The 26967-nt window shown below is 43.9% G+C and overlaps 1 protein-coding gene across 10 annotated transcripts in view; it reads right to left on the bottom strand.

Annotated features, from left to right (window-relative positions):
* Nucleotides 1-26967, bottom strand: part of LOC137417712 (uncharacterized) — a 152625-nt gene that overhangs the window by 61491 nt on the left and 64167 nt on the right. For 5 of the 10 annotated variants that reach the window (XM_078770534.1, XM_078770530.1, XM_078770540.1 and 2 more), the window contains one exon: nucleotides 12-152. In XM_078770534.1, coding sequence (XP_078626660.1) covers nucleotides 12-152 — 141 coding nt within the window. Of the gene's footprint in view, nucleotides 1-11; nucleotides 153-12751; nucleotides 12797-26967 lie in introns of those variants that run through there. The other 5 variants (XM_078770533.1, XM_078770532.1, XM_078770537.1 and 2 more) reach the window with 3 other exon arrangements.

The following is a 26967-nucleotide window of genomic DNA, read 5'->3' as shown; positions in this document are numbered from 1 at the left end:
TTTCCACTCACCAGTTGCAAAAGAGGAGGCACTTCTGTTTGTCATGTGAATATCATCTGAACCTTCCTTTGCTGAAGCACATTTTGAATCTTCTGTGACAGATGAATCGTTGTTGTGTTGTCTGCCTTCCGTATTTACAGGATGGACATCACCTGTGTACAAATCAGCATCAGTCTTTTGCAGGTAAATGAGATTGAGAACTATCTTTAGAGTTCATCGATCATGTTACGCCATGGAATGTGCACTTCAATTTAAATATAACAATGAAGTTAAACATTGTTAAAAACAAAAATTCCGGATGTGAAGCACCATTGAAACAGTCCGCTACATGACCCTGATACAGTGTATCAGTGATACACCACCCTATTTAACATGTCGAAGTACTGCTAAACTGGAGGATAGTGGAAGTAAAAATAAGGCGATTTGTGTTCAACAGTGTTTGTGTTTAATTCAATTTAAGTAAAATAAAGATTGTAAAATTAATCAAAATAAATTTCTGGAATTTACTGGCGGTAAAAGTTTCTCAAAATATCCTTTCACACAGCTCGGAACAAGTGTGTATCGACCCTCAGCAGAGCCAGGAAATAATATCTCTCCACTCGCAAGACTGAACTCTCAAACTTGTCTCCCTCCTCCAAGTCCTGGTGGTATCTGGACAAATACGTTTCTCGTGTTAGTTGCCCTCCAATTCCCTCCATTTCCTGAAATTACTACACACTGGACACTGCACGTAAAAAAGCTGAATGTCTCAACTCTGTGTTTGCCTTAAAATCTTGTGTCCCAAAACCATCTCTCTCTGTACCCACGTTAACCAGTCGTACCCAGCTGCTCCTGGATTCTGTGTCCTTCTTTACCGACAAGGTAGATAAGTTTCTGTCAAACCTCGACTCTGATTCCGCAACTGGACCAGGCAGCATCACCCCACAGGTCCCAAAATACTGCTCTGCCGTGCTGTCACACCCTCTCTCTGTACTATTCACCCTCTCTTTTACTCAAGGTCATCTGCCATATACTGGGAAATCAGACAACATTACCGCTTTACACAATAAATGTGCAAAAACAGATTCCTGCAACTACAGACCAATCAGCCTACTCCCAATCCATATTCGCTTCTGATATTAAATCCTTCCTCTTTTCCAATGGCTTAATCTCTGATCATCATTTTGGATTCAGACCAGACCACTCTACCATGGACATGGACATGCTGCTTCTGCTGTCTCAACAATGGATGGAGGTCCTCAATGCTAAACAGGAATTAAGAGCCGTCTTCCCTTGACATATGTCGTGCCTTCAATGCAGTCAGGCACCCCGCCCTGCTGATGAAACTCTCCTCTTATGGTATCTATGAAAATCTTCACACATGGCGTGGACTTCCTCTCCAGTCAGAGTCAACGTCTCGCTCTGAATGGAATTCTTTCATCTCCCCTTCCTGTCCAGGCTTGAATGCCTCGAGGAAGTGTGCTCGGCCTTGTGCATTTTCTTGTCTTCATTAATGATCTCTCCAACTCGCTGGAAAATCCTCTCTATCTTTTTGCTGATGACTCCACCCTCTGCCGCTCCATATTACAACCCTGAGATTGGCAAGCAGCAGCCTTTTCACTCTCTGCAGACTGGATAAAATCACAAACTGGTCAAACAAGTTGAACATGTCATTCAATCCTGACAAATCTCACACCCTCACTATTTCTCTTCGTAAAGATTGTTTGGAAAACCCGCTGTCACTCAAGCTTTTTGGTCTGACTATCTGCCATGATCTTTACTGGGAAAACCACATTTCCAAGCTGGCCTCCAAAAGGCAGCCGCCGACTGTGCATCTTCTGTTGTGCGATGCCCTTTCTTGGCACTACTGAGCTTCTCACCACATACAAGGCGTTCATCTTCAGCTTAATGGAGTACTGCTCGCTCCTCTGGGCTGATGCTCCTGCCTCATACTTCATGCTGTAGAAAACAAAGCTTTTAGTATCATTGGTATCTCCCATGATGAAGCCGATTCTGAGGGATTTTCACTTTCGCACTGCATGCAGGTTGGTGGTCTTTCTGTCTTCTAATGGTTCCTCTCTGGCCTATCTCCCCCTACCCTGTCTGTACTCTGTCCCCCAAATATTCCTTGAGGAGGCACAAGATCTGCCAACAACCCTCTTCTGGTGAAACTTTCAAATGCAAGACTCTCTGCTCACCTTCACTTTTTAATTCCTCTTTTCTCACGCATTGGAACAAACAGTCAAACACCCACACTCTCTTCAATCCCACTCCTACCTCGAGGTCTTTAAAAGCAGCTGTTCACCACCATCCCTTGTTTTCCCCCATCCAAATCCTTGATCTTGTCTACCTCCGTTAATACACCCCAAATCCACCTTTTTCAAATTCTGACTTCTTTCCTGAAAGTCAGTCATGTCCTTTTGTTTTATAGCATTTTATCCCCACTCCCCCACCCCTCCACAAATCTACCAATGTCACTGTTCTCTACTATTATTGTGCATATGTACTTTCCTCTCTCTCCCCCTCTCGTCTACCGCTCCCTTTATTATATATATTTTGTGTGTTAACTATTACACGAGCCTCAACTTTGTATTAAAAAAATAATGAAAAAAATAAAATTGAATGGCACTCAGCAGCGCATCCTTTTGACTTCAAATGTAGTTGGTGGTTGAATTCAGTTCGTTGATAGGAAAATCTTCTTCAAATTTCAAGTGAATTGGATGACAATTGAGGATTTTAGAAATTCGAATAGGTCGTGGACCTTATCGCCGATGCTGATCTGAAAAATAGTTGGCGGTTGATTTCAGTTCACCGATATGAAAATCCTATTCAAATTTCAAGTCAATCATATGAAAATTGAGGATTTTAGAAATTTGAAGAATATGATTGACCTTTGGCATTTGTTGATCTTATGACGTATGTTGACATAAAAATAGTTGGAGGTTGAATTCATTCAGTAAATATGAAAATCCTCTTCAAATTTCAAGTCAATCAGATGAAAATTGAGGATTTTAGAAATTTGAATTGTTGACCTTTTGGCCGATGTTGATGTCAAACATTGTTGATGGTTGAATTCAGTTAGCTGATATGTGAATCCTATTCAAGGTTCAAGTCAATCGGATGAAAACTGAGGATTCTAGAAAATAAAAGTGGTTGACCTTTGGCCTATTTTGACCTTTTAACATCAAAAATAAAGACGATTCTGTCAGATCACCAACTCTACCGTTTGGTGGTTTCATGAAGATCGGTTTAAAACTGTGACCTGTAGACGAGTATAAGTGAGCAGACAGACAAACACACAAACTGGAGTGATCAATATACCTGTCAAAAAAGGATTTTTTGCCAAGTAACAAATAGACAGACAGACAAGGGTGACATGACATGTGACATTGTGACAAGGGTGACATTCGTGACATGCGCATTGGAGAGTCTGCGCATGCGCAAGATTGGAGGTCACATCTCTTCAAAGCTGTCCATACGCGCACGGTTTCGAAGTTAAGTAATTTTTCACAATTGTGTTTTTGTCAAAACTGTATCTTTCTTTCGGTGCGTGTACCTATTGGCGTGTCTTTAATAGGATTCTCGGTGTTGGTTTTTCATACCTGTGTACAGAATCGTCGGTTAGTTCGTGTCGCATATTCTGAGGCCTAGTGTAGTAGGCTACCGTGTCCGATATTGGCTTGAGGCTTTGTTTTTGTCTTAGCGGTTCTTTGATTGCGCTGCAATTACTTTCGGTCTCTGTTTTTCCCGATCTTTTCACCCCCATACTTCCTTGTTTTAAAATCTCAACTCAAAAAAACAAAACAAAAAAAATAACAATTCCTTCTCTGTTCTTATCCGTTTGTTCGTTCTTATTTGTTCGTTCATTCTTCGACCACGTTGTTAAAAAAATGTTTAAACTGTCCCCTGAAGAACTGTATTCTGTCGTATACTATAACACCTTTTTCTTCTTCTTCTATAAAAGGATGCTTTCGACTTGCTCACCAAATCTATTCATTCCAAAAAAAAATTCCATCTCTTAGAGTGCCTCTTTCATACATTCCCTAAACTCTCCAGCACTCCACCCATCCTTCAGCGTCCTCAAATGTATTTTTGACTCGAAGGTCTCAAGAAACTCATTTTGCAATAATGTTCGTTTCCCATTAATCATACACTTATCAAAATCCAATCTCACCCCTCCCCTCCAAATCTTCCCCATCACCCCTTCCCTCCAAAACTTCCCCATCACCCCTTCCCTCCAAAACTTCCCCATCACCCCTCCCCTCCAAATCTACCCCCTTGCCCCTCCCCTCCAAATCTTCCCCATCACCCACCTCTTTCAAATATTCCCCCTTGCCCCTCCCCTCCAAATCCTCCCCATCACCCATCCCTTTCAAATCTTCCCCCTTGCCCCTCCCCTCCAAGTCTTCCCCATCACCCCTTCCCTCCAAAACTTCCCCATCACCCCTCCCCTCCAAAACTTCCCCATCACCCCTCCCCTCCAAAACCTCCCCATCACCCCTCCCCTCTAAATCTACCCCCTTGCCCCTACCCTCCAAATCATCCCCATTACCCATCTCTTTCAAATCTTCCCCTTGCCCCTCCCCTCCACATCTTCCCCATCACCCATCCCTTTCAAATCTCCCCCCTTGCCCCTTGCCCCGTCCCTCCTAAACTCCCCCCACACCCCTCCCCTCCGAGACTCTCCCTCGCTCCTCCCCTCCTAGACTCCCCTCTCACCCCTCCTCCTCAAAGCATCCTCCCCACTTCTTCCCCCTTCCAACTTTCACCTTCATCTCCCTCAACCTTCTGCCTCACTCTTCCCCCTCCTCAAATAACACCTCACTGCGCCTCACCCAATCACCATCAAACCTTTTGTCCGCCCCATTCTTCCCTTTCTCCAAGCTATTCTGAAATCTGACACACCTTCAACAGCTCTCCCTAACTCTTCCTCCTCTTCCACATCTTACCCTACCGCTCCCCCCCTGTTCTGTATCCGATGCTCCCCCTTCCTCTTCTTTAACAGTATGGACCTCAAACATCCGGGGCCTTTGCTCAAACTTGACTGATCTCTCCATACAGGTTGCTTCTGACAAACCAGACATGATCTGCTTTACAGAAACTTTCCTCCTTCATGATGTCTCTGATTCCTTGGTATCTCTCCCAGGTTACTCCCTCCTCCGGTATGATAGACCTGAGCCTCGTCCTGGAGGTGGGGTTGCTATCTTTATAAAAAAACTCTCTTCCTCACTCGCCCTGCACTGCCCTCTCTCCACCTCACCCCCAGGAATACCTTTGGCTACGGCTTCCCCTTCGCTCCCACCTTTTGTTCATATGTGTGTTGTACCGTCTACCAAACAGTGATGACTCCATCTACATCTCGCTGTCTGATAATATGGACCAACTTCTATCTACCCATCCCAACTCTCTCTTCCTCATATGTGGTGATTTCAATTGTCACCATGCCAGTTGGCTGGGTGTGGGTACCTCTCTCACCAGCCATGGCTCTTCAGCAAAGGACTTCTGTGACTCACTGGGACTGACACAATCTGTCAATTTCCTAACCCGGATCTCAGTCAACGGAGCATCTTCTCTTCTGGACTTGGTTATGACCAACTTCCCTGAAAATGTCTGCTGCTCTTCTTCTGCTCCAATCGGCCCATCTGATCATGTGCTTGTTAAAGTGGACATCTCTCTGACCATTCTCAGAGAGCCTCCTCGGCATCGACGAGTCTGGCATTTCACTCAGGCCAACTGGCATGGTCTTCAAGCAGCCATCAATCATCTGGACTGGTCTCCCATCTCTACCGCCTCTGACATAAACTCATCCTGGGAATTCTTCCAAAGTAAATTGCTCTCTCTCATGCACAGATTTATCCCATCTCGTCTTCAGTTGTCATATCCTTACTCCCGTCCATGGTACACGGAATCTTGTGGTGAGGCTATTGCCCAGAAACAACTTGCTTTCGTCTCCTGGAAAGCAAATCCAATGGAAGGAAATCTCATTTCCTTTCACAAAGCCCGAAACAAGTGTGTGTCCACCCTCAGGAGAGCCCGGAAACAATATCTCTCCGTTCTCAGGACCGAACTCTCTTATCTGTCTCCCTCTTCCAAATCCTGGTGGGGTCTGGTCAAATCTGTTTCGGGTGTTTGTTCCCCCCCCTCCCTCCCCTCCCTCACCTCAAATGGCCACACGGCTGACTCCGCACGTGAAAAAGCTGAATGCCTCAACTCTGTGTTTACCTCTAAATCTTGTGTCCCAAACCCATCCCTCTCTGTACCCACCATACCCAGTCGAACCCAGCTGCTCCTGGACTCTGTGTCCTTTCCTCCTGACAAGGTGGAAAAGTTTCTGTCAACCCTCGACTCTGATTCTGCAACTGGACCTGACGGCATCAGCCCACGGGTCCTAAAATCCTGTTCTTCCGTTCTTTCACTCCCTCTCTCTGTTCTCTTCACCCTCTCCTTTGCTCAAGGTCGTCTGCCATCTGCTTGGAAATCTTCCAACATCACCGCTTTGCACAAAAAGGTGCAAAAACAGATCCCAGCAACTACAGACCAATCAGCCTTCTCCCAATTATCAGCAAAGTCATGGAATCCATCATTGCTTCAGATATGAAATCTTTCCTCTTCTCCAATGGCTTGATCTCTGATCATCAATTTGGTTTCAGACCTGGTCACTCTACTCTGGACATGCTGCTTCTGCTTTCTCAACAATGGATGGAGGTCCTCAATGCCAAACAGGAAATTAGAGCTGTCTCCCTTGACATATCACGTGCCTTCGACACGGTCTGGCACCCCGGTCTGCTCACCAAACTCTCCTCTTTTGGTATCCATGGAAATCTCCACGCATGGCTGGCGGACTTCCTCTCTAGTCGTAGTCAACGTGTGGCTCTGAATGGGTTTCTCTCATCTCCTCTTCCTGTTCAGGCTGGAGTTCCACAAGGCAGTGTTCTGGGACCTGTGCTTTTTCTGGTCTTCATCAATGATATCTCTGACTCTCTTGAAAATCCCCTCTATCTCTTTGCTGATGACTCTACTGTCTGTCGCTCCATTCTTCATCCCTCAGATCGACAGTCTGCAGCCTCCTCACTCTCTGCAGACCTGGACAAAATCACAGACTGGGCAAACAAGTGGAACATGTCTTTCAATCCTGACAAATCTCACACTCTTACGATGTCTCTCTGAAAAGACCGACTGGACAACCCTCCCATCCACTTTCTGAATAATCCTCTCCAAGAAGTTCTGTCACTCAAGCTTTTGGGTCTCACTATCTGCCATGATCTTTCCTGGGAAAACCACATTTCAAATCTGGCCTCCAAAGCCAGTCGTCGACTGGGCATCCTCCGTCGTGCGAAATCCTTCCTTGGCACACCTGAGCTCCTCACCACATACAAGGCTTTCATTCGCAGCTCAATGGAATACTGCTCTCCCCTCTGGGCTGGTGCTCCTACCTCACACCTAGCTCGTCTTCACGCTGTTGAAACCAAAGCATTCAGAATCATTGGAATCTCCCGCGATGAAGCTGATTCTGATGGCCTTTCACTCGCTCACCGCAGGCAGGTTGGTGGTCTTTCCGTCTTCTACAGACTCCTCTCTGGCCTTGCTCCCCCTGCTCTGTCTGGGCTCTGTCCCGCAAATATTCCTACAGGTCGCACAAGATCTACCTGCAACCCTCGTATGGTTAAACTGCCAAAATCAAGACTCTCTGCTCACCTTCACTCCTTCATTCCTCTTTTCTCCCGCCTCTGGAACAAATTCCCTCTCTCTTCAATCCCACTCCACCCTCCAGGTCTTTAAAACAGCTGTTCACCACCATCTCTTATCTTCCCCCATCCAAAACCTTGATCTTTTCTACCCCCGCTAATTTCACCCCAATTCCACTTTTTTGAAATACCAACTTCTGTCTCGGAAGTCCTTGGTGTCTTTGTGTTTTATACTTCTCCCACCCCCATCCCCCTTCCCATGCCTCCTCCCCCCAAGCCCGCTCCCTTCCACACATCTCCCTGCTCTCAAATGTTGTGTTTGTGTGCTTCCCCTTCTCTCCCCATCTTGTCTTCCGCTCCCTCTTTTTATAGATTTTGTTTGTCTGGTTCATTTGTTTGTGAAGTAAATGTTAGCTCTTTCACGAGCCTTGATTCAGTATACAAAAAAAAAAAAAAGGGTGAAAACAAAACCTCCATCAACCTTTGGTGGAGGAAGTAAGGATACCTGTTTTCAGAAACTCGTTCAGGAACTCAAGTCAAAGCTGAGATGAACCGAGTCAGGTCATGTGACATGGCAAAGTTAAATGCACTGACACCATGAGGATCTGTGCTGTGAGAGAATCCATTTATCTATTTATTATACCGTTGAGCGGAACCATGAGTGCACGATGGCTAGTGGCATGAGCGATCGGTGAGGCAAAACATCCTGTCTATCTGTTAGCACACACTAAATCAAGCCATTGAAGGAAACTAAACAAAAACAGACAGGATGGAAAACCACATACCAAAGAACAGGTACGTATTTAGAAGCACACAAGATTCAATAATAATGGGGCACAAATTTACAAGCACATCAAACAATAACCAAACATCAAGAAAGGCACAAAAGAGCAGATCTTATCTTACCCGTACCAATTATTTCCCACTAAGGCATTCTTACTTATTTATTTGTACAAAAGACATGCCTCCAACAGAACAATTAAGGAAAAAACAAGTACAAATACATTCAAAGTACACCGCCCCATGCCAAATAATTAAATATGCTGCAGCGCGGCATTGCCGGGGCACCTCAGGCGCCCGGCAATACCGCAGTGCAGCTCATTGAGGCTTCATTGGGAGGGAGAGGTGTACACTAATTGATTGATTAATTGTATAATTAAAATCAATAAAAGATTATCACAAAATATTTTCATAATCAATTGGCTAATCGCATAACTAAACCACTAGTGTTTCATCCGAAGATGTATCTTTTAGAAATTTAATTAAATAAGTCATTTATAAAAAATTAAATAATTAATTGATTACTCAATAAATAATTTATCGATTAATCAATAAATAATTAATAGATGAAATGATTAATCAATAAATCAAAAATATCCTTGATAGCCACATCACTTGGTCACTCATGTCCAAATATTAGCTTCCCAGCTCAAAAGGTGCCTGAGATATTGGCCAAATGAGAAAGAAAATAAATAAATGATTTATAATGAAAATAAATAAATAATAATCATAAAAAAATTAAATTATTAATCAATTTGGTCAGAGAACACATAAACTACCACTATTTCATCAGAATCTGTAACTTTAAAAAAAAAAAATTTTTTGTCATTAATCGAATAATTAAATAATTAATCGATTAATTGATTAATTAATAAATCAAAAATATCCTTTGCAGCCAAATCACCTGGTCATTGGCATGTCCAAATATCAGCTTCCTAACTCAAAAGGTGCCTGAGTTAATGGTCAGAAGAGAAAGGAAATTTGATTAATTAAATAAGTACTTAATTAAACGCTAATAATTAAATAACTCCTCAATTAATTGATTATTCAAAAAACAAAAAATACCGTATTTGACAAAGGACTTGCTCACTACTGTGCCAAAATTTCAGCTTCCTAGCTCAAAGGATGGCTGAGATATCGCCCGGACAACCAAAAAAGAAAACAAACAAGAAAACAAGAAAACAAGAAAACAAGCAAGAAACCAGAGTGAAAACTGAGTACTCTCTTTCAGCGTGCGTCACTGCCGAGCCCCCTTTGGTGCCCGGCAATGACGATTTGCAATGCCTGGAGATGGCATAGGAAAGGAGCGGTGTACAATATAGAGAGGAAGTAAAGAGCACAAAGAGGTTGAGCAAAGTATATGGTAGACCTCTGACTCATCCTCGGCACGCGTCGATGGACATGTGCCAATCCCGCAATGGGAAGACAAACAAGGAAAAAGGGAGGGGTAATGAGAGCAGAATGTGGTGAGTTTTAATGAGAACAGTGTGGGCAATGTAGCTTTAGTATTTAGAGGAAGATAGGGAAGAGCGAATGAATAGTTAATGTGACGTTGTTGTTATTGTTGTATCAAGGGTTTTATGGCCGGCCTTGTCAAAAAAAAACAACATAGGGAAAAGCCACAGGAGGCAATCACAAACGTGGGGAAACTAACTTTAATCCCTACCTAGTTAACATAGCTTCACCCCCCATGTGAAGACGCAAAAACAATCTTAAGCACCTGTTTCCCTACTTAATACATTGGGGTGCCTCCTACGCATCCACGGTCCATGCTGCACCAATACAATTCTGCCTCTATGATGGTATTTCATCCCATACCCCCACAAACGTAACAATATCAACTCACTCTTCTCTGTGCACGTGCGGTCGTTAAAAATTCACAGCCAAAGAACTGTTTATTTACGGATTAATGTTCCGATTCGGGTTCAAAATAAAATATATATATATAAAATAACCACCTTTAGAGGCCATTTTTCCCCGCAAAGCTGGGGTTGGCCTTTTTCGGGAACCGTGGTTGTTGTTGTTTTTCGGTCCCCTTTTTGAAGCAATGTTTTACGGCCGGATGTCCTTCCTGACGCCAACCCTTTTTGCCGCCTTTAACGACAAACAGGGAATTACCAGTGAACTGGTACTCAATTAGCCGACCTCGGAAGGATGACAGGCTGAGTCAGCCCCCCTGGCGTTAATTCAGCGATCGACCGGGATTCGAACCCAGGATCCTTGGATCCTAAGCCGGCACCCTAGCCGCTAGCCCAACACCAGGGGTTCAAAATATAATATTAAATTTAAATAAGTTGTCCACATTTGTAGACAGACAGACAGACGTGAACCAATTGCTTAACCCCACTTGTCACTTTCAGTTTGCGAGGTAATTAAACAGCTACCTGCAAGCACAACATAGGAATCCAAAAAGCATTTTGCGTCCAAGACACAAGAAATGCCAATATTATGGACTGCGTGTTCCAATTTACAGCAACCCTGGCTGACATCACAGTTAAACTGAGATTTTTGCCCATAACTTTCATCCCATCTGAAATTACCACAAACACTTGAGGATTCCAGAAAGAAAAAAAATTGTTGACCTTTGGCCAATTTTGACCTTCTAAAATAAACAAGTACAAAAAGTTTGAATTAAAACAAAAGCCACGTCGATGTGACACAATGCCTAGATGCAGCTGTGCCTATAACGTCGATGTTATAGGCACAGGACATTCCTTTTGATTCGATTACTTGATGTTATTTTTGTGCAAAGTGAAAATATATCTCGGCAATTTCCCATGTGTGGCGACGAATTTTTAATATATCTCGGCATTTTCCTGTCTGTTATTTCAGGCGGTGTATGACTGACCATGCCGCGATTTTTAAAAAATATATCTCGGCAATTTCCCGTGTGGGGCGACACGTGAACGAAGCTATGCTCCTCTCTCCACATTATTGTGATGACGTATAAATTAAATATTTCATCGTGACGATTGTCATCAAATGGACGAATTTTTAATATATCTCGGCATTTTCCCGTCTGTTATTTCAGGCGGTGTATGACTGACCATGCCGCGATTTAAAAAATATATATCTCGGCAATTTCCCGTATGTGGCGACACGTGAACGAAGCTATGCTCCTCTCTCCACATTATTGTGACGACGTATAAATTAAATATTTCATCGTGACGGTTGTCATCAAATGGACGCATTTTTAATATATCTCGGCATTTTCCCGTCTGTTATTTCGGGCGGTGTATGACTGACCATGCCGCGATTTAAAATATATATATATCAATGGACTTGAAGTTACAGGCCTTTGAGAATTCATTTCGTTCTATAAAGGGCAACTTCCATCGGATTTTCTTCCCGTTTTTTTTCAACCGAGTCTAAAACTATGTTAGCGACTGTGTAAAATGAAATGATATATCGAATTTGATTTGAAATAAAACTGTGTGAGAGAGGAAGACACCACGGGCCTACAAAACAGGCCTCAAAGCTATGCGAGTTAATAAAGTGGTGGATATTTGTTTATATGAAGCCTCTCCCACAATGGGTGGAGCTATGGTTCCCAGAATGGGTGGAGCTTTGAGGTTTTGTCTTCTCTGCAAGAACAAGACAAAGAACAACAACAACAACAACAGCAGAGGGCACTCTATTAGCAGCGTCTGCAACGCGGCTAAAAATAAAGAGGATTCCGTCAGAACCTGTCAGAGCCAGGTTAGGTCAGCCCATCGCCACACCCACTTTCTGCCGGTACTCCATGGACCTCCAAGCCACCATCCCCCAAACAGCAAGTTGCCCAGCCCATTCCCATCTCCTTGAGAAACTGATCAACCGACTGCAATCACAAGGCAGGTGGTCAGCCCTCGGGCTCGCACATCTCAGTGACAATATGTGGAACCATTAATATCACTGCCAATGTAAGTGAATCTCGATGTGACCTCAATATCCTCGCCACCGACAGGTACTGCAGACCGGATAGTAGTATCCAAGATGTCATTGAAAGCCTGGATCATATATATAGTCCATGGGCCAGAGGGGCCGACCATGCACCCCCCCCCCCACCCCCATGATCCTCCCCAATGTGCATAATTATGATCAGTGATGTCTCCTTAGATGGGGTAAAAAATGTTAACATCAAAATTTTTTATTTTGGGAGACATGTCAAAATGTCCCTTATTTAATATATCGACCATTTCTTGAGGTATGCGAATTACTTGCACCTTCGTTATGTTGTATCTCAATAATTACAAGCTCAAATCTTACTGAATTTGGCATGTCATTGCTTTTGATTATGTTTAACAATCTGACCAAGTTTTACTTACGTCATGTTTAGATTTTATGTTTATGAAGTCATCTCAGCATACATTGAAATACATCATATCTGCCGCTGTTCTCTCTCTCTCCACTGTGAATGAACACAGATAATCAAATGAAAAATGTAGGAATGTGTTATATTTTGCTTTTATTAACATCCAGTCTTCAAATAACTGTTTGAAATATTAACATGATACACCAATATGCTAATTAACCCAGTTGCACATGTAAAAGTATCACAAACACATATTTCAGTTCATACAGATGTTGTTTGTGTAATCCTTGATGACATCACATGACGTCAGCATGCTGAAAAACATCATACATTCTGTAGTTAACCCACATAAAAGGGATTTATTTGTTTTTGTTCTCGTTAGAACAAGTATTGATGTTGCAGTCGGAAATAAATAGCATGCAGTATCAACAACACACATATAACAATGAATTTATTCATAAGCAAACATGCAAATCAACTTGATAACTAATACTCCATGTATTCCAAAAATAATTATCAAGTTGGTCGTGACATTACATTTGACTATTCACTTGTTTCAAAGAATTAAAGACAACCGTGATCATGTCTTCATAAAGAATACTGTCCTGTCCGTAGCCGATAAAGACCGGCCTCGGACGGATATCCGATCGAGCTTAACAATCTGGTGCGTTCAATAAAAATATAGCGGAGAATACACGGGGAGGACAAAGAGCTCACCTTCACGTGTCCCACCGGACTCTTTCGAACCTGCGATGATTAATTCAAGCTGACACAGGATTTAAAATGTACAAAAATACCGAATTTAATGAAGAAATGTCGGTAACAGAATAATACATGGCAAAACTAAAATTCCTAAATGGCATGTCCCCATACAGACTCGTATACCGCACAAGGGGAAAAATAACTGGTGAAAATAAATGTGTGTGTGTGGGCACTTAGCTCTAAGCGTCTCTTGAACCCAGTCGGGAATCATCCAGGCCCCAAGTGCGGCACAGGCCCTGGCGGGAAGTAGGCCTCAGCGCGCTCTCGTTCACAAACCGCCGCAGCACAGGGTGCCGAGTCCGCCGCTCCCCAAAGCACAAACGAGCCAATGGAAGGACAATGCGGCCACTCAGCCAATCGCCCGGACCAAGAAGAAAGAATGCACGAGCAGGGACCGTCTGCAGGAACTCAACACAACCCTGGCGACAACTGTGACTGTTCACTATCAACGTCCCAACTCAAGACCTCGTCCCAATGCAAGAGGAGGGAAAATGTCGGAACACGACCATTCGACACCAAACTCACAGCCAAGAGCTCGTGACTTCGACCGTTCGTTGAGACTGTCCCACCGCAAGAGAACAAATATCGACCGTTCACTTCCAGATCCAGAAACCGAGAGAGAAAATTAGCCACAGTTCTCTCTATGGAATCCAGAACGAGAAGAGAATAATAAGCGACCTTTCGCTATAAAAACCAGGACGAGAAGAGAAAATGTCGGTCCTCACACTCCTTTGTACTCAAGGCTCTGACGTCATCCTGCGCCGCCCATGCCTGCTCCACCAATCCAATAGTCCCATATTAGCAGTCCTTGCTCGAACCAATTCCGGACCACTCCCTGCTCTTTGGGGCATGGCCCCACAGACCTGCCTGCTTGATGTGGCGATGTGGCGATGTGGCGATGTGGCGATGCAGCGGCTGGCAGCACCTGCTGTATTGTTCCATCTCTTGCTTCCGGTTACTTTTATTCAGTTATTAATGCGCGATTTCTTAGCTTGTGTGTGTGTGTGTGTGTGTGTGTGTGTGTGTGTGTGTGTGTGTGTGTGTGTGTGTGTGTGTGCATCGTCATAAAGAACAGAGGAAAAATAACAGAGGCAATTACATATAGGGGATTAATCACCCATAATCCCAAACTAATTAGCAAAACTGCACCCCTCATGATGGGAAGAAAGATACACATACATGACATACGGTCTACCGGATCTATACTTGTGGTACATGGTGGATCTTCTTCTTTATCGTGACATTCGGAGCATGGTAATCTATACACTTCTACCTGGCTCTGAGGCCGTGGTTTCCAACCTGGGGGACATGGCCCCTTGTGGGGCCATGGTGTATTTCTCGGGGGGCCATGGGGTAATTTGAACCACACTAAAAATTAAATATTGTTTTTTTTCTTTTTCCTATTGCAGATTTGACATTATGGCTTCTGGGAGTAAAAAAAGGAAGTATCTTGACGAATACATAAAGCTTGGATTCACGTCCACTACCGTGTCTGGCCAGGATAAACCACAATGTGTGCTGTGTCACAAGGTTTTGAGTACTGAATCCATGAGGCCATCCAAGTTGAAGTTGCACCTCGAGACGAATCACGCACAACATGCAAAGCAGGATCCCAAATTTTTCAAGCGGCTTGAAATAAATTTAAAGTGACAGAAGTTGGATGAGGGAGGAGTTTTTCAACAACAAAATGTAGCAACTGTCCAGGCTTCTTATGAAGTTTCTCTTGAAATGGCAGAAGAAAAAAAACCCCCACTCGATTGGGGAGACACTCATCAAGCCTTGTACCCTACTCATTGTCAAACAGGTTCTCGGCAAGGCAGAGGCTCGCAAAGTTGAACATGTGTCTTTATCAAATAACACAGTGCAGCGTAGTATCCGTGACATGTCGGAAGATGTGAAACAACAGATCATCAATGAGATTAAGGCGGCGCCTTTCGGCTTGTTTTCTTTGCAACTAGATGAATCGACCGATGTTAGTTCCTGCTCCCAGCTACTGGCATTCGTACGCTATGTCAAGGGAGATGATATCAAGGAAGAATTCTTGCTCTGCAGTGCCCTGGAAACAACGACAAAAGCTAACAACATCATGGAAAAAATGAAGTTGTTCTTCGATGCGGGAGGAATTCAGTGGGAGAATTTATGCGGTGTCTGTACTGACGGTGCTCCTGCCATGCTTGGTTCCAAATCCGGATTCCAAGCAAAAGTGAAGATGCTGGCACCACAAGTGAAAGGAACCCACTGTATGATTCATCGCTACGCCCTGGCTTGTAAGACTCTCCCTCTCTCATTGAAGAAAGTTCTTGAAGTCGTAATCAAGATTGTTAACTACATCAAGGCAGGGGCTCTCAACATCCGAATGGTCAAGGAGCTGTGCAAAGACATGAACGTGGAACATGAAACGTTGCTGCACGATACTGCTGGACGCTGGCTTTTGAAAGGGAATGTTCTGAACCGCGTCTTTGAACTTCGTGCCGAAGTCAAACATTTCTTGAATCTTCAAGGGAAACATGACCTCCTGCAGCATTACGACGAAGAATTGTGGAAGGAACGACTTGCTTATCTTGCTGACATTTTCAAGCAGCAAAACCAGCTGAAGCTCAAGCTCCAAGGAAGAGCGACTAATATTATTATTTTCCATGATCATCTCAGAGGATTTGTTGCCAAGATCCAAAACTGGCGCAGGAAAGTGAACACAGGAAACATTGCTATGTTCAAAAGAATGTCTGAATTGCAAGACAGCATGGGGAAAGAGCTTGATCCCGTACTGAAAAATGACATTCTTGAGCATCTGCAGTCACTGGAGCTAGAATTTCTCATAAGTATTTTCCTGATTTAGATGACAATGAGGCAAAAATTGTGAGGAATCCTTTTTCCATCAACCTTTGCGTGGAGAGCATGCCGGAGGCAATGCAAGATGAATTCCTGGATCTCCAAAACGATTAATTTGCCAAAGACACATTCGAAGAGAAGAGGTTGATGGAGTTTTGAGTGGGAATGGGTCACCACTCTAATATCAGCCAGATAGCTATCCGGGTGCTTCTGCCATTCTCGTCTGCCGATCTCTGCGAAACAGTGTTTTCCACGTTGTTGAATATCAAATCAAAAAACAGCGTAATCGGCTCCACGTGGAAGATGACCTCCGCTGTGCCCTGACTGTGACTCAACCACGGATACCCCAATTGGTAGCTAAAATGCAATTTCAGCCATCCCACTGAGTTTTTAATTCACTTTTACGGCGCATGCGCTACGTCCCTAGTTTGGATTACCTGAGTTGTTGTCGAATTGAGTTTCTTTTTGTGAGATTATAGCACGCTGCGTTAAATACAGACACAACAGAGGTTTTTAGTTTTCACATATTCTTGACTTGGAACATTTTCATACTGTTTTCTTGTGTGACAGTTCTATTTTATGCTGTCCATAGTGTTGCTACTGATAATATTAAAATCTCATATCAAACATGTATCATTCGAGCGACGTTGCTTTGTTTGCTTCTTCCAAAAATGATGTAGTTGGGAGCCAGTAAGGAACAGAAAAAAATACTATGGAACTAAATGTTCAAGTTGGCTACTTGGAATTCCTCATTTTCTGTGTAATAATTTACCAACTCTCATACAAGCAAAATAGCCAATTAAAGGAAAAAAACACCTCTCAGAATGCACCACAGAGCATCTAGAAATCAAAGTTTTTCTGGGGGTCATGCCCCCAGACTCCCCGAGCCTGCTTACACACGCTCCGCCGCTCTACCCTCACGAAAGGGAGGGGGGGGTGCTGGGGATGTGCTCTGGGAGCCAAGGGGGGCCAGAACACAAAAAGGTTGGGAACCCCTGCTCTAAGGTAATCATTGCCTAACCCCCACAAACGTAACAATACTTTTTAAAATGTGATATTATGGAGATCAGCAAAATCACTTTCATTATCAACTTCTGGAACATATTTTGTGGGGACAGATTGTCTGAGAGAGTATCAATATGTTTGGGATATTTGACTTATTTCCTGGACATTTCATGAAGACTCTGTTGATCTCTGACAAGTTTATCAATCCATGTGATGTTTTTGTGAAAAGGCAGACGAAGATTTTTTTCAGTTTATGGTTATCACATCTAAAACAGTCTATGAGTAAACAATTCAATACAATTAATATATATTTCGGAAAATGGAGAATTTCAATGAGAGGAATACAATACACAAAGATATGGTGAATATAATGCAGTAATGGACAAATTGTTCTTTAAAAGCATGAATCTAAACATCCTAGGGGAAGAGTTGCACCTTCTACACATCATGATAAAGAAAGAGTTAACTTGTAGAGTGTACACTGCTCATGAACGAAAACAAAAGATGAAAATGAACCCCCGCTACACCCCCTCCCCAAAGGGGAGGAGAAGAGGAAAACAAATATAAATATGGCAGCACATGTTCGTCTTCAAAAATTGTGCAGTTAACTTGCACCATCTGAGAATGCAATTTAAAACTGCATACAGATCTTGGCCCCTTAGCTCTAAAACAAAATAAAATATCAATATTCAACTCAAAGGAAAATGTCGTGCACCAGACCAAATGTGTAATCAAGATTCTTTTTTGGGTTCCACAAAAATATCTAATCATGCTTCAATATCCAAGATGGATATACACTACCGGTCAAAAGTTTTGGAACACCTCAATTTTTCTAGTTTTATTGACATTTACGCAGTTTAATGTCTCAATGTACAGTACTCTGAAATTAAGCATAGAACAAACAAAGAATTGGAGATAAAAAAAAGAAATCATTGAATCATTTTGTTTAACAAAATTAAATTTAAATTTTTGACTCAGCAAAGTAGCCACCGTTTGCAGATATAACCGCCGAACACACTCGTGGCATTCTTTCTGAACATGCTAGGGGAAGAGTCAAAATCAAATATTGGAAATCAAATATTGTTCGGGAAGTTCTTCCCAACACTGTTGCACAAGTTCCCACAAATGTGTTGCACTTGTAGGTTGCTATGCTTTCACCCTTCTGTCCAGTTCATCCCAAACCAGCTCGATGAGGTTTAAGTCTGGAGACTGTGCTGACCATTCCATGATTTGAAGCCTACCGTCTTGTTATTTTCCTCGAAGGTAGTTTTGACATAGCCTGGAGGTGTGTTTAGGGTCATTATCTTGCTGTCGGATGAACCGCTGACCAACTAGGCGTATACCAGAGGGTATTGCATGGCGCTGCAAAATGCTGTGGTCGCCCTTTTGGTTCAGGGTGCCAGTCACTCTATGCAAGTCGCCGACTCTGGATCCAGCAAAAGAGCCCCAGACCATCACGCTTCCTGCTCCATGTTTGACAGTTGGTGTCACCAACTGAGAAACCATCGTTTCGCCGACTCGATGGTGTACAAAAACCCTGCGTGATGAACCAAAGATTTCAAATTTTGATTCACCGGTCCATAAGACCTTCTTCCAGTCTTCAGTAGTCCACCAGCGGTGCTTCATGGCCCAGGCAAGCCTCTCTTTCTTATTTTGCCATCTTAGCAATGGCTTTCTTCCTGCCACTCAACCTGTCAAACCTGCAGCTCGAAGTCTTCTCTTCACAGTTGAAAATAAGACTTACAACACATATTATAACACCTTTTTCTTCTTCTTCTTTAAAAGGTTGCTTTCGACTTGCTCACCAAATCTATTCATCCCAAAAAAAAAATCCATCTCTTACAGTGCTTCTTTTCTGCATTCCCTAAACTCTCCTGCATTCCATCCTCCCTCCAGAGTCCTTAAACGTATTTTTGACTCGAAGGTCACAAGAAACTCAATTTGCAATAAATGTTCGTTTCCCATTAATCGTACACTTTCGAAAATCCAATCTCACCCCTCCCCTCCAAATCTTCCCCATCACCCCTTCCCTCCAAATCTTCCCCATCACCCCTCCCCTCCAAATCTTCCCCATCACCCATCCCTTTCAAATCTCCCCCCTTGCCCCTTCCCTCCGAAACTCCCCCCCACACCCATCCCCTCTAAGGATCCCCCTCGCCCCTCCCCTCCGAGACTCCCCCCTCCCCTCCAAATCTCCCCCATCTCCCATCCCTTTCAAATCCCTCCCCTTGTCCCTTCCCTCCTAAACTCCCCCCTAACCCCTCCCCTCATAAACTCCGCCCCTCGCCCCTCCCCTTCAAATCTCCCCACCCTCATTTCTTCTCCATTTCCCCCCTCTCACCCCTTCTCCTCAAAGCGCTTCCCCGCTTCTTCCCCCTTCCAACTCTCACCTCCATCTCCCCCAACCTTCTGCCTCGCTCTTCCCCCTCCTCAAATAACACCTCATTGTGCCTCACCCAATCACCATCAAACCTTTTGTCCGCCCCATCCTTCCCTTTCTCCGAGCTATTCTGAAATCTCTGACACACCTTCAACAGCTCTCCCTACCTCTTCCACCTCTTCCACATCTTACCCTGCCCCTCCTCCCGCCTGTTCTGTATCCGATGCTCCCCCTTCCTCTTCATTAACGGTATGGACCTCAAACATCTGGGGCCTTCGTTCCAACTTAACTGATCTCTCCATACAGGTTGCTTCTGACAAACCAGACGTGATCTGCTTAACAGAAACTTTCGTCCTTCATGATGTCTCTGATTCCTTAGTTTCTCTCCCAGGTTACTCCGTCCTCCGGTATGATAAACCTGAGCCGCGTCCTGGAGGTGGGCTTGCTATCTTTATCAAAAACTCTCTTCCTCACTCGCCCTGCACTGCACTCTCTCGACCTCACCCCCAGGAATACCTCTGGCTACGGCTTCCCCTTCCCCTTCCCTTCCCCTTTTGAGCGTATATGCAAGCTAAATAACTCATCAAGTTGTAAACTATGCTGCTACAGAATCTACATGCGGATCTTTTTTAGTAAATGAAGAACAGGCTCTCAAAATGACCCAAACAAGAATTGGATGTAAGAAAATGCTTTAAAATGGTGACTGCTTGATAATGTATGCATAATTATATGCATGTACATAATTATATGTATGACCAGTGTTTCTATGTAACCATGGGAACTATCATAATTAGTGTGCACGTAATTCGCAAAGCCCAATAAATGGTCGATATTTTGGAAAAGGGTCATTTTGTCATGTCTACCAAAATTATTTTTTTTGATGTTAACATGTTTTTCCCATGTAAGTAGACATCACTGAACATAATTATGTACATTGGGGAGGATCAAGGGGTGGGGGGTAGGAGGGGAGGAGGGAGCACGTTAGGCCCCTCTGGTCCATGGACTATTGGACTATTAGTGTTGACCCTGGAGTCCCATAATCGCAGTGGCCCCGACTCCTCATTCATCACCTTGAGGGACCGACCCCATAAGGATGTCCAGAGTCTGCGCAAAGATGACTGGATCATCTGCAAAATAATAATCCACCTACCCAAATAATCCACCAAGTTTTGTGTCCATCCACAACGTTTTTTTAAATACCTTTTTTTCTTTTTTTTTTGTATAGAGAATCAAGGCTAGTGAAAGAGCTAACATTTATCACAAAAAAAAAATCAAACAGACAAACATAATATATTGTTGCGGTTTTGAGAACCCCTCACTTGTAAATAATTATTGTAAATAATATCTCATCGTTTAAAAGGTTAAAGGTCGCACCCATAGTTAGTCCACAAGCAACACGTAGGACACCATAGGAACTTCTCAGTTATTTCCTTAGTCTGTGTTTAGTTAAGGCTGTGTTCCCAATAGTTGACTCTGCGTTGCTTTAATTAAATAAGATAGGTCCTTTTCAATTTCATTCATTTTGCGGCTTAACTCCCGACAAATTGTTACGCGCCTTTGACTTAGTGCTCGCTCCAAACGCCATGACGCACACGGTCAAGCTTGGAGAAGAAGGGGGTGGAGCAGCCAGAACGAGGCGTGGCCCTGTCAGTGTTCCATCAAGGGTGGAGTGGTGAGCCCTCGCCATCCAATCAGGGCTGAGGTGAGCTCACCGGTGGGTGGGGTGCGAGAATACGCGGCTTGATTTAAAAGCGCACTATATAAGCGCAAGCGCGGCACCCTTGCACAGTTGAGTTGAGTTGAGTGGAGTGGAGCAGTTGCGCGAGGGGAAGCGACCGATGCGCAGAGAGAGCTCGTTTGTACCAGATGTGCGTGGAATCATTAAGTGGCGCTGAGCACCTGAGAAGCTGAGTAAGGAGGTCACGAGCAGAGAACGGCGCATACGGACTTGCGAAGGACTACCCCCCCCCCCCCCCCCGCCATATATAAGGTCCGATCGCGCGCCAACGGTACGCGCATGCTGCCTGCCCGGGTTTTCGCCCCGGTACGAGTCAACACCTGGAGCCGGACCTCAATGCTTGAACCATCTGCCTGGACCTTCCACCCCTACCATCTGCCTGGACCTTCCTCTCCTACCACGACCATCCCGTGTGAGTCTGTCTGTTTGTCCGGGGTTAAGTTAAGACTGTATAGTTAAGGTTGCCCTGTGTCTGCTTCTTCTTCTTCTTGTATATTCTTTCTCTTTCGTTTCCTCTTTGGGTTTTTGTACATAATTAATAAATCATATTTGTTCTTTCTATACTTTGGTTTCCTCTTATTCGATCGCTTTCGTCTTTCCTCCATTGAGTACCTGTGGCACGATTTGGGAAACCGCTCAGGATCGGGTTTAGTCCTTTGTTAATGGCTCGGGCTTCGGATTGCTAAACCGCTCGGCAATTTCCATCTTGTCCACGGTCCGAGCGGGAGTTATCTCCTCGCTTTACGGTCAGGTTAGTAAGCAGGTATTTGGGACTCCATTGACCAATTACCCTGGCTAATACCGACCGGAAGTGACGTCATAGCTTCCAGGATCGGGGGACGGCCAGCTTTAAAGACAAGGGGATTAACCCCCCTTGATAAGGGGAGCGCCGACCCTGAATCCGTAACAATATAAAAAGGGGAGCGGTAGACAAGATGGGGAGAGAAGGGGAAGCACACAAACACAACATTTGAGAGCAGGGACATCGGGAGATGTGTGGGAGGGAGAGAGCTTGGGGGGAGGAGGCGTGGGAAGGGGGAGGGGGGTGGGAGAAGTATGAAACACAAGGACACCAAGGACTTCCAGGAAAGAAGTTGGTATTTCAAAAAAGTGGATTTGGGGTGGAATTAGCGGGGGTAGAAAAGATGAAGGTTTTGGATGGGGGAAGATAAGAATTATTTATCTATCCATCATTCATCATCCTTTTTATCTATCATCCTTTTATTTTATCATTTTATTTATTTGATTTATCATCCTTATTATCTATCCATCATTCATCATTCAATTATCTATATCCATCATTTTGGCCCCATTTGTTTCCTCTTGATGGTGACCAATCACTTAAGAAATTCTCAGATCCGCATTCGAATGAATCACTTAAGAAATTCTCAGATCTTGGCTGAGAGCATGGATGTGCCACTAATGCAGCACCCCCTCAAGACACTAAGATTTTAAGCCAGCCAACATAACCGCTAAGCCAACACTGGGCTTCTCTCAAAAATGAAGAATCACTTTAAAAAAACTGGAAAACATCTGAAAATGTAAAGCCCATCCACGTGCAATTTGCATTCGGACTTCTTCTTATTCGTCTTCCATATGCGAAACATGATGAAAAGCAGTATAAAGCTTGTCAAAAATGACGGTTGTAACAGTTTGTTTGATGGTGCAGCCGCGTGAGCATGCCAAAGTCTGAAGCCTGGGCCTAGTGTCATATGTGCATTTATCTTTATTTATTAGACATTCTACAGACGTAAATGAAAACTCGGTTTACTCTGCGCCTGTTGCACATTGCATGCAGCAAATTTCACCTCCCTGCACCTTTTATATACATTGTGATTATAAAAAAAATGCCTCTGTACACCGACCTTGAGGCTTGGTTTGTAAGCCACCATCTACAATTCCAATGTAAGAGACATAATTACTCTTCTTTTGGATATTTGGAGTCCTCAGCAGTCCTTTGGGTCCTCTAGGTCTTCTGGGTCTTCCGGTTCCTCAGGGTCTTTTGGGTCATTTGAGTCTTTGGGGTCCTTTGGTCTTTTCAGTCCTCTGGGTCTTTGAGATATTTTCGGGTATTTGGGGTCTTCATGGTGATTTCGTATTTTAGGGCATTGAGTTCTTTGGTGAATTTTGGGTCTTCAGGCACTTTTGGGTTTTGTGGTCTTTGGGTATTTTCAATCTTTTTGGTCTTGAAGGTTTAATGGGTCTTCGGGTCTTTATGGGTCTTCGTTTATGGATCTAAGGGTCTTTTGGGTCTTTGGGGTATTTTGGGTTTTTAAGGGTATTGGGGCCTTTTCATTCTTTGGGGTATTTAGGGTCTTTGTGGCATCTTGGATCTTTAAGGGTATTGGGGTCTTTTGAGTCTTCGGGGACTTTTGAGTCCTCAGGATATCTTGGGTGTTTAGGGTCCATTGGGTCTTCAGGGACTTCGGAGTCTATTGGGTCCTCTTGGTCCAGGGTCATTGGGATATTTTGGATCCTTTAGGTCGTTGGGGTCTTTTGGATCCTTGTGGTATTTTGTGTTTTCTGAGTCTTTGGGGTATTCTGGGTCCTCAGAGTATTTTAGGTCTTTTAACAGATGGACAGTAGTGTGCAAAGATTGCCCGTTAAAACCCCACATAAAACCCCACTCCCTCCACTACTAAAGCACGACTCAAAGCCTTTAAAACCTACCCTTATGAAGAGGGACAGACACACAAATACACAAACACACATTGTGTTTTATATGGTAGATATCGAACAAAAAATACCAAAAAATTGACAATTTTAGGCGACCTTTAACTTTTGACCACAAAAGCAATGGGCTTCAGCAAACCAATATGCAAACCCTGCTCAATTTTCAAGTCAATCGTATGAGAATTAATGATTTTTTTTCCACCTTCACAGTTTGTTCTAAAATAAACAAAAAAACAAAAAACAATCAGCTTCTAGCTATTGACTGGTGAGCCAATGCAGTGACCCAGCATGCAAATTCTTTAAATTCCATGTCAATTTCATGAAAATTGACGATTTTATGTGACACTGACCTTTGAACTTTTCACCAAATTATTAATTCGTCTTCTCCATATCCTCCAAATAACGTTATGTTGAAAACTTGATGACAAAGCTCAAATGGGACAAAAAAAGTTAGTGGACAGACACAGACAGACAAACCTCATCAATGAGCAAGGACATGGATACACCCTGATGTACACACACAAGATTGGCATCAAATTGGCTGCAACATAATCAAATTTTGAGTTATTATACCCTTAAAGATCCAAGATGCCACAAAGACCCTAAGGACCCAAAATAATGAAAAGGCCCCAATACTCTTAAAAACCCAATGTTGAATGATCGACAAATGTAATGTTGAGTCGCCAGCTCTGTGATTGCTTCGGTGAGAAACTACTTCCGATGGGCCAAAGGAGGGTGTTTTCTGGGATGACTGTGGGTGAAGGTAAGAGCCTTCGACAAACCAAATGAGTGTTGGAAATAAAGGAAAAAACAAATTATGGGACAGACCACCGTGTGGTGTAAGCATGTGTTGCGGCACCGAGCTCACTTCGGGGACGATCTCGCGAGATCACGGCGAGGTCACGTCTTTTCGAAGCTGTTCCATGCACTCACGCTTTCGAAGCTAAGTGATCTTTCACAATTGTGTTTTTGTCGAGACTGTATCTATCTTTCGGTGTGTGTACCTTTAGCGTATCTTTTGGAAAATTCTTGGTGCTAATTTTTCGTACATGTATACACAATCGTCGGTTAATGCGTATCGAGTATTCTGAGGCCTAGTACTCGTAGGCTTAGGCGACCGTACCATCTCCGACCTTGTGGTTTTGTTTTTCTCAGCGATTCGTCGAATGCGCTGCATTTATTTTCGTTCTCTGTTTCGTCCCAGTCGTTCACCCCATACCTCCTCGTTTAATATCTCTACTCCAAAAAAAAAAAAAAAACCAAAATTTTTTTTCCTTCTCAGGTCTTATTCGTTTATTTGTTGCTCTTCTTTGTTCGTTCGTTCTTCGTTCACGTTGTTCGCGATCACGCGATCACGTGGTTAGAAATGTATAATCTCTCCCCTGAACAACTATTTTCTGTCATATATTATAACACCCTTTTCTTCTTCTCCTACAAAAGGATGCTTTCGTCTTGCTCACCAAATCTATTCAACCAAATCTATCCCAAAAATATATATAATACCATCACTTACAGTTCCTCCTTTCTACATTCCCTAAACTATCCAGAACTCCACCCCTCCTTCAGTGTCCTCAAACGTATTTTTGACTCGAAGGTCTCAAACTCATTTTGCAAAAAATGTTCGTTTCCCATGAATCGGACACTTTTCAAAATCCAATCTCACCCCTCCCCTCCAAATCCTCCCCATCACCCATCCCTTTCAAATCTCCCCCCTTGCCCCTTCCCTCCCCTCCCTCCTAAACTCCCCCCACACCCCTCCCCTCCGAGGCTCTCCCTCGCTCCTCCCCTCCTAGACTCCCCTCTCACCCCTCCTCCTCAAAGCATCCCCCCTGCTTCTTCCCCCTTCCAACTTTCACCTTCATCTCCCCCAACCTTCTGCCTCGCTCTTCCCCTCCTCAAATAACACCTCACTGTGCCTCACCCAATCTCCATCAAACCTTTTGTCCGCCCCATTCTTCCCTTTCTCCAAGCCATTCTGAAATCTCTGAAATCTCTGACACACCTTCAACAGCTCTCCCTACCTCTTCCTCCTCTTCCACATCTTACCCTACCCCTCCCCCCCCCCCTGTTCTGTACCCGATGCTCCCCCTTCCTCTTCATTAACGGTATGGACCTCAACCATCCGGGGCCTTCGCTCAAACTTGACTGATCTCTCCATACAGGTTGCTTCTGACAAACCAGATGTGATCTGCTTAACAGAAAATTTCCTCCTTCATGATGTCTCTGATGCCTTGGTATCTCTCCCAGGTTACTCCCTCCTCCGGTATGATAGACCTGAGCCTCGTCCTGGCGGTGGGGTTGCTATCTTTATTTAAAAACTCTCTTCCTCACTCGCCCTCCACTGCCCTCTCTCCACCTCACCCCCAGGAATACCTTTGGCTACGTCTTCCCCTTCGCTCCCACCTTTTGTTCATATGTGTGTTGTATCGTCCACCAAACAGCGACGACTCCATCTACATCTCGCTGTCTGATAATATGGACCAACTTCTATCTACCCATCCCAACTCTCTCTTCCTCATATGTGGTGATTTCAATTGTCACCATGCCAGTTGGCTGGGTGTGGGTACCTCTCTCACCAGCCATGGCTCTTCAGCAAAGGACTTCTGCGACTCACTGGGACTGACACAATCTGTCAATTTCCCGACCCGGATCTCAGTCAACGGAGCATCTTCTCTTCTGGATTTGGTTATGACTAACTTCCCTGAAAATGTCTGCTGCTCTTCTTCTGCTCCAATCGACTCATCTGATCATGTGCTTGTCAAAGTGGACATCTCTCTGACCATTCTCAGAGAGCCTCCGCAGCGTCGACGAGTCTGGCATTTCACTCAGGCCAACTGGCACG

This window comes from Myxine glutinosa, chromosome 1, assembly GCF_964187855.1.
Source record: "Myxine glutinosa chromosome 1, kmMyxGlut1.1, whole genome shotgun sequence".
Lineage (NCBI taxonomy): Eukaryota > Metazoa > Chordata > Myxini > Myxiniformes > Myxinidae > Myxine > Myxine glutinosa.
Note: the sequence above shows the minus strand (reverse complement) of the source record. Positions and strands in the feature narration are given on the sequence as shown.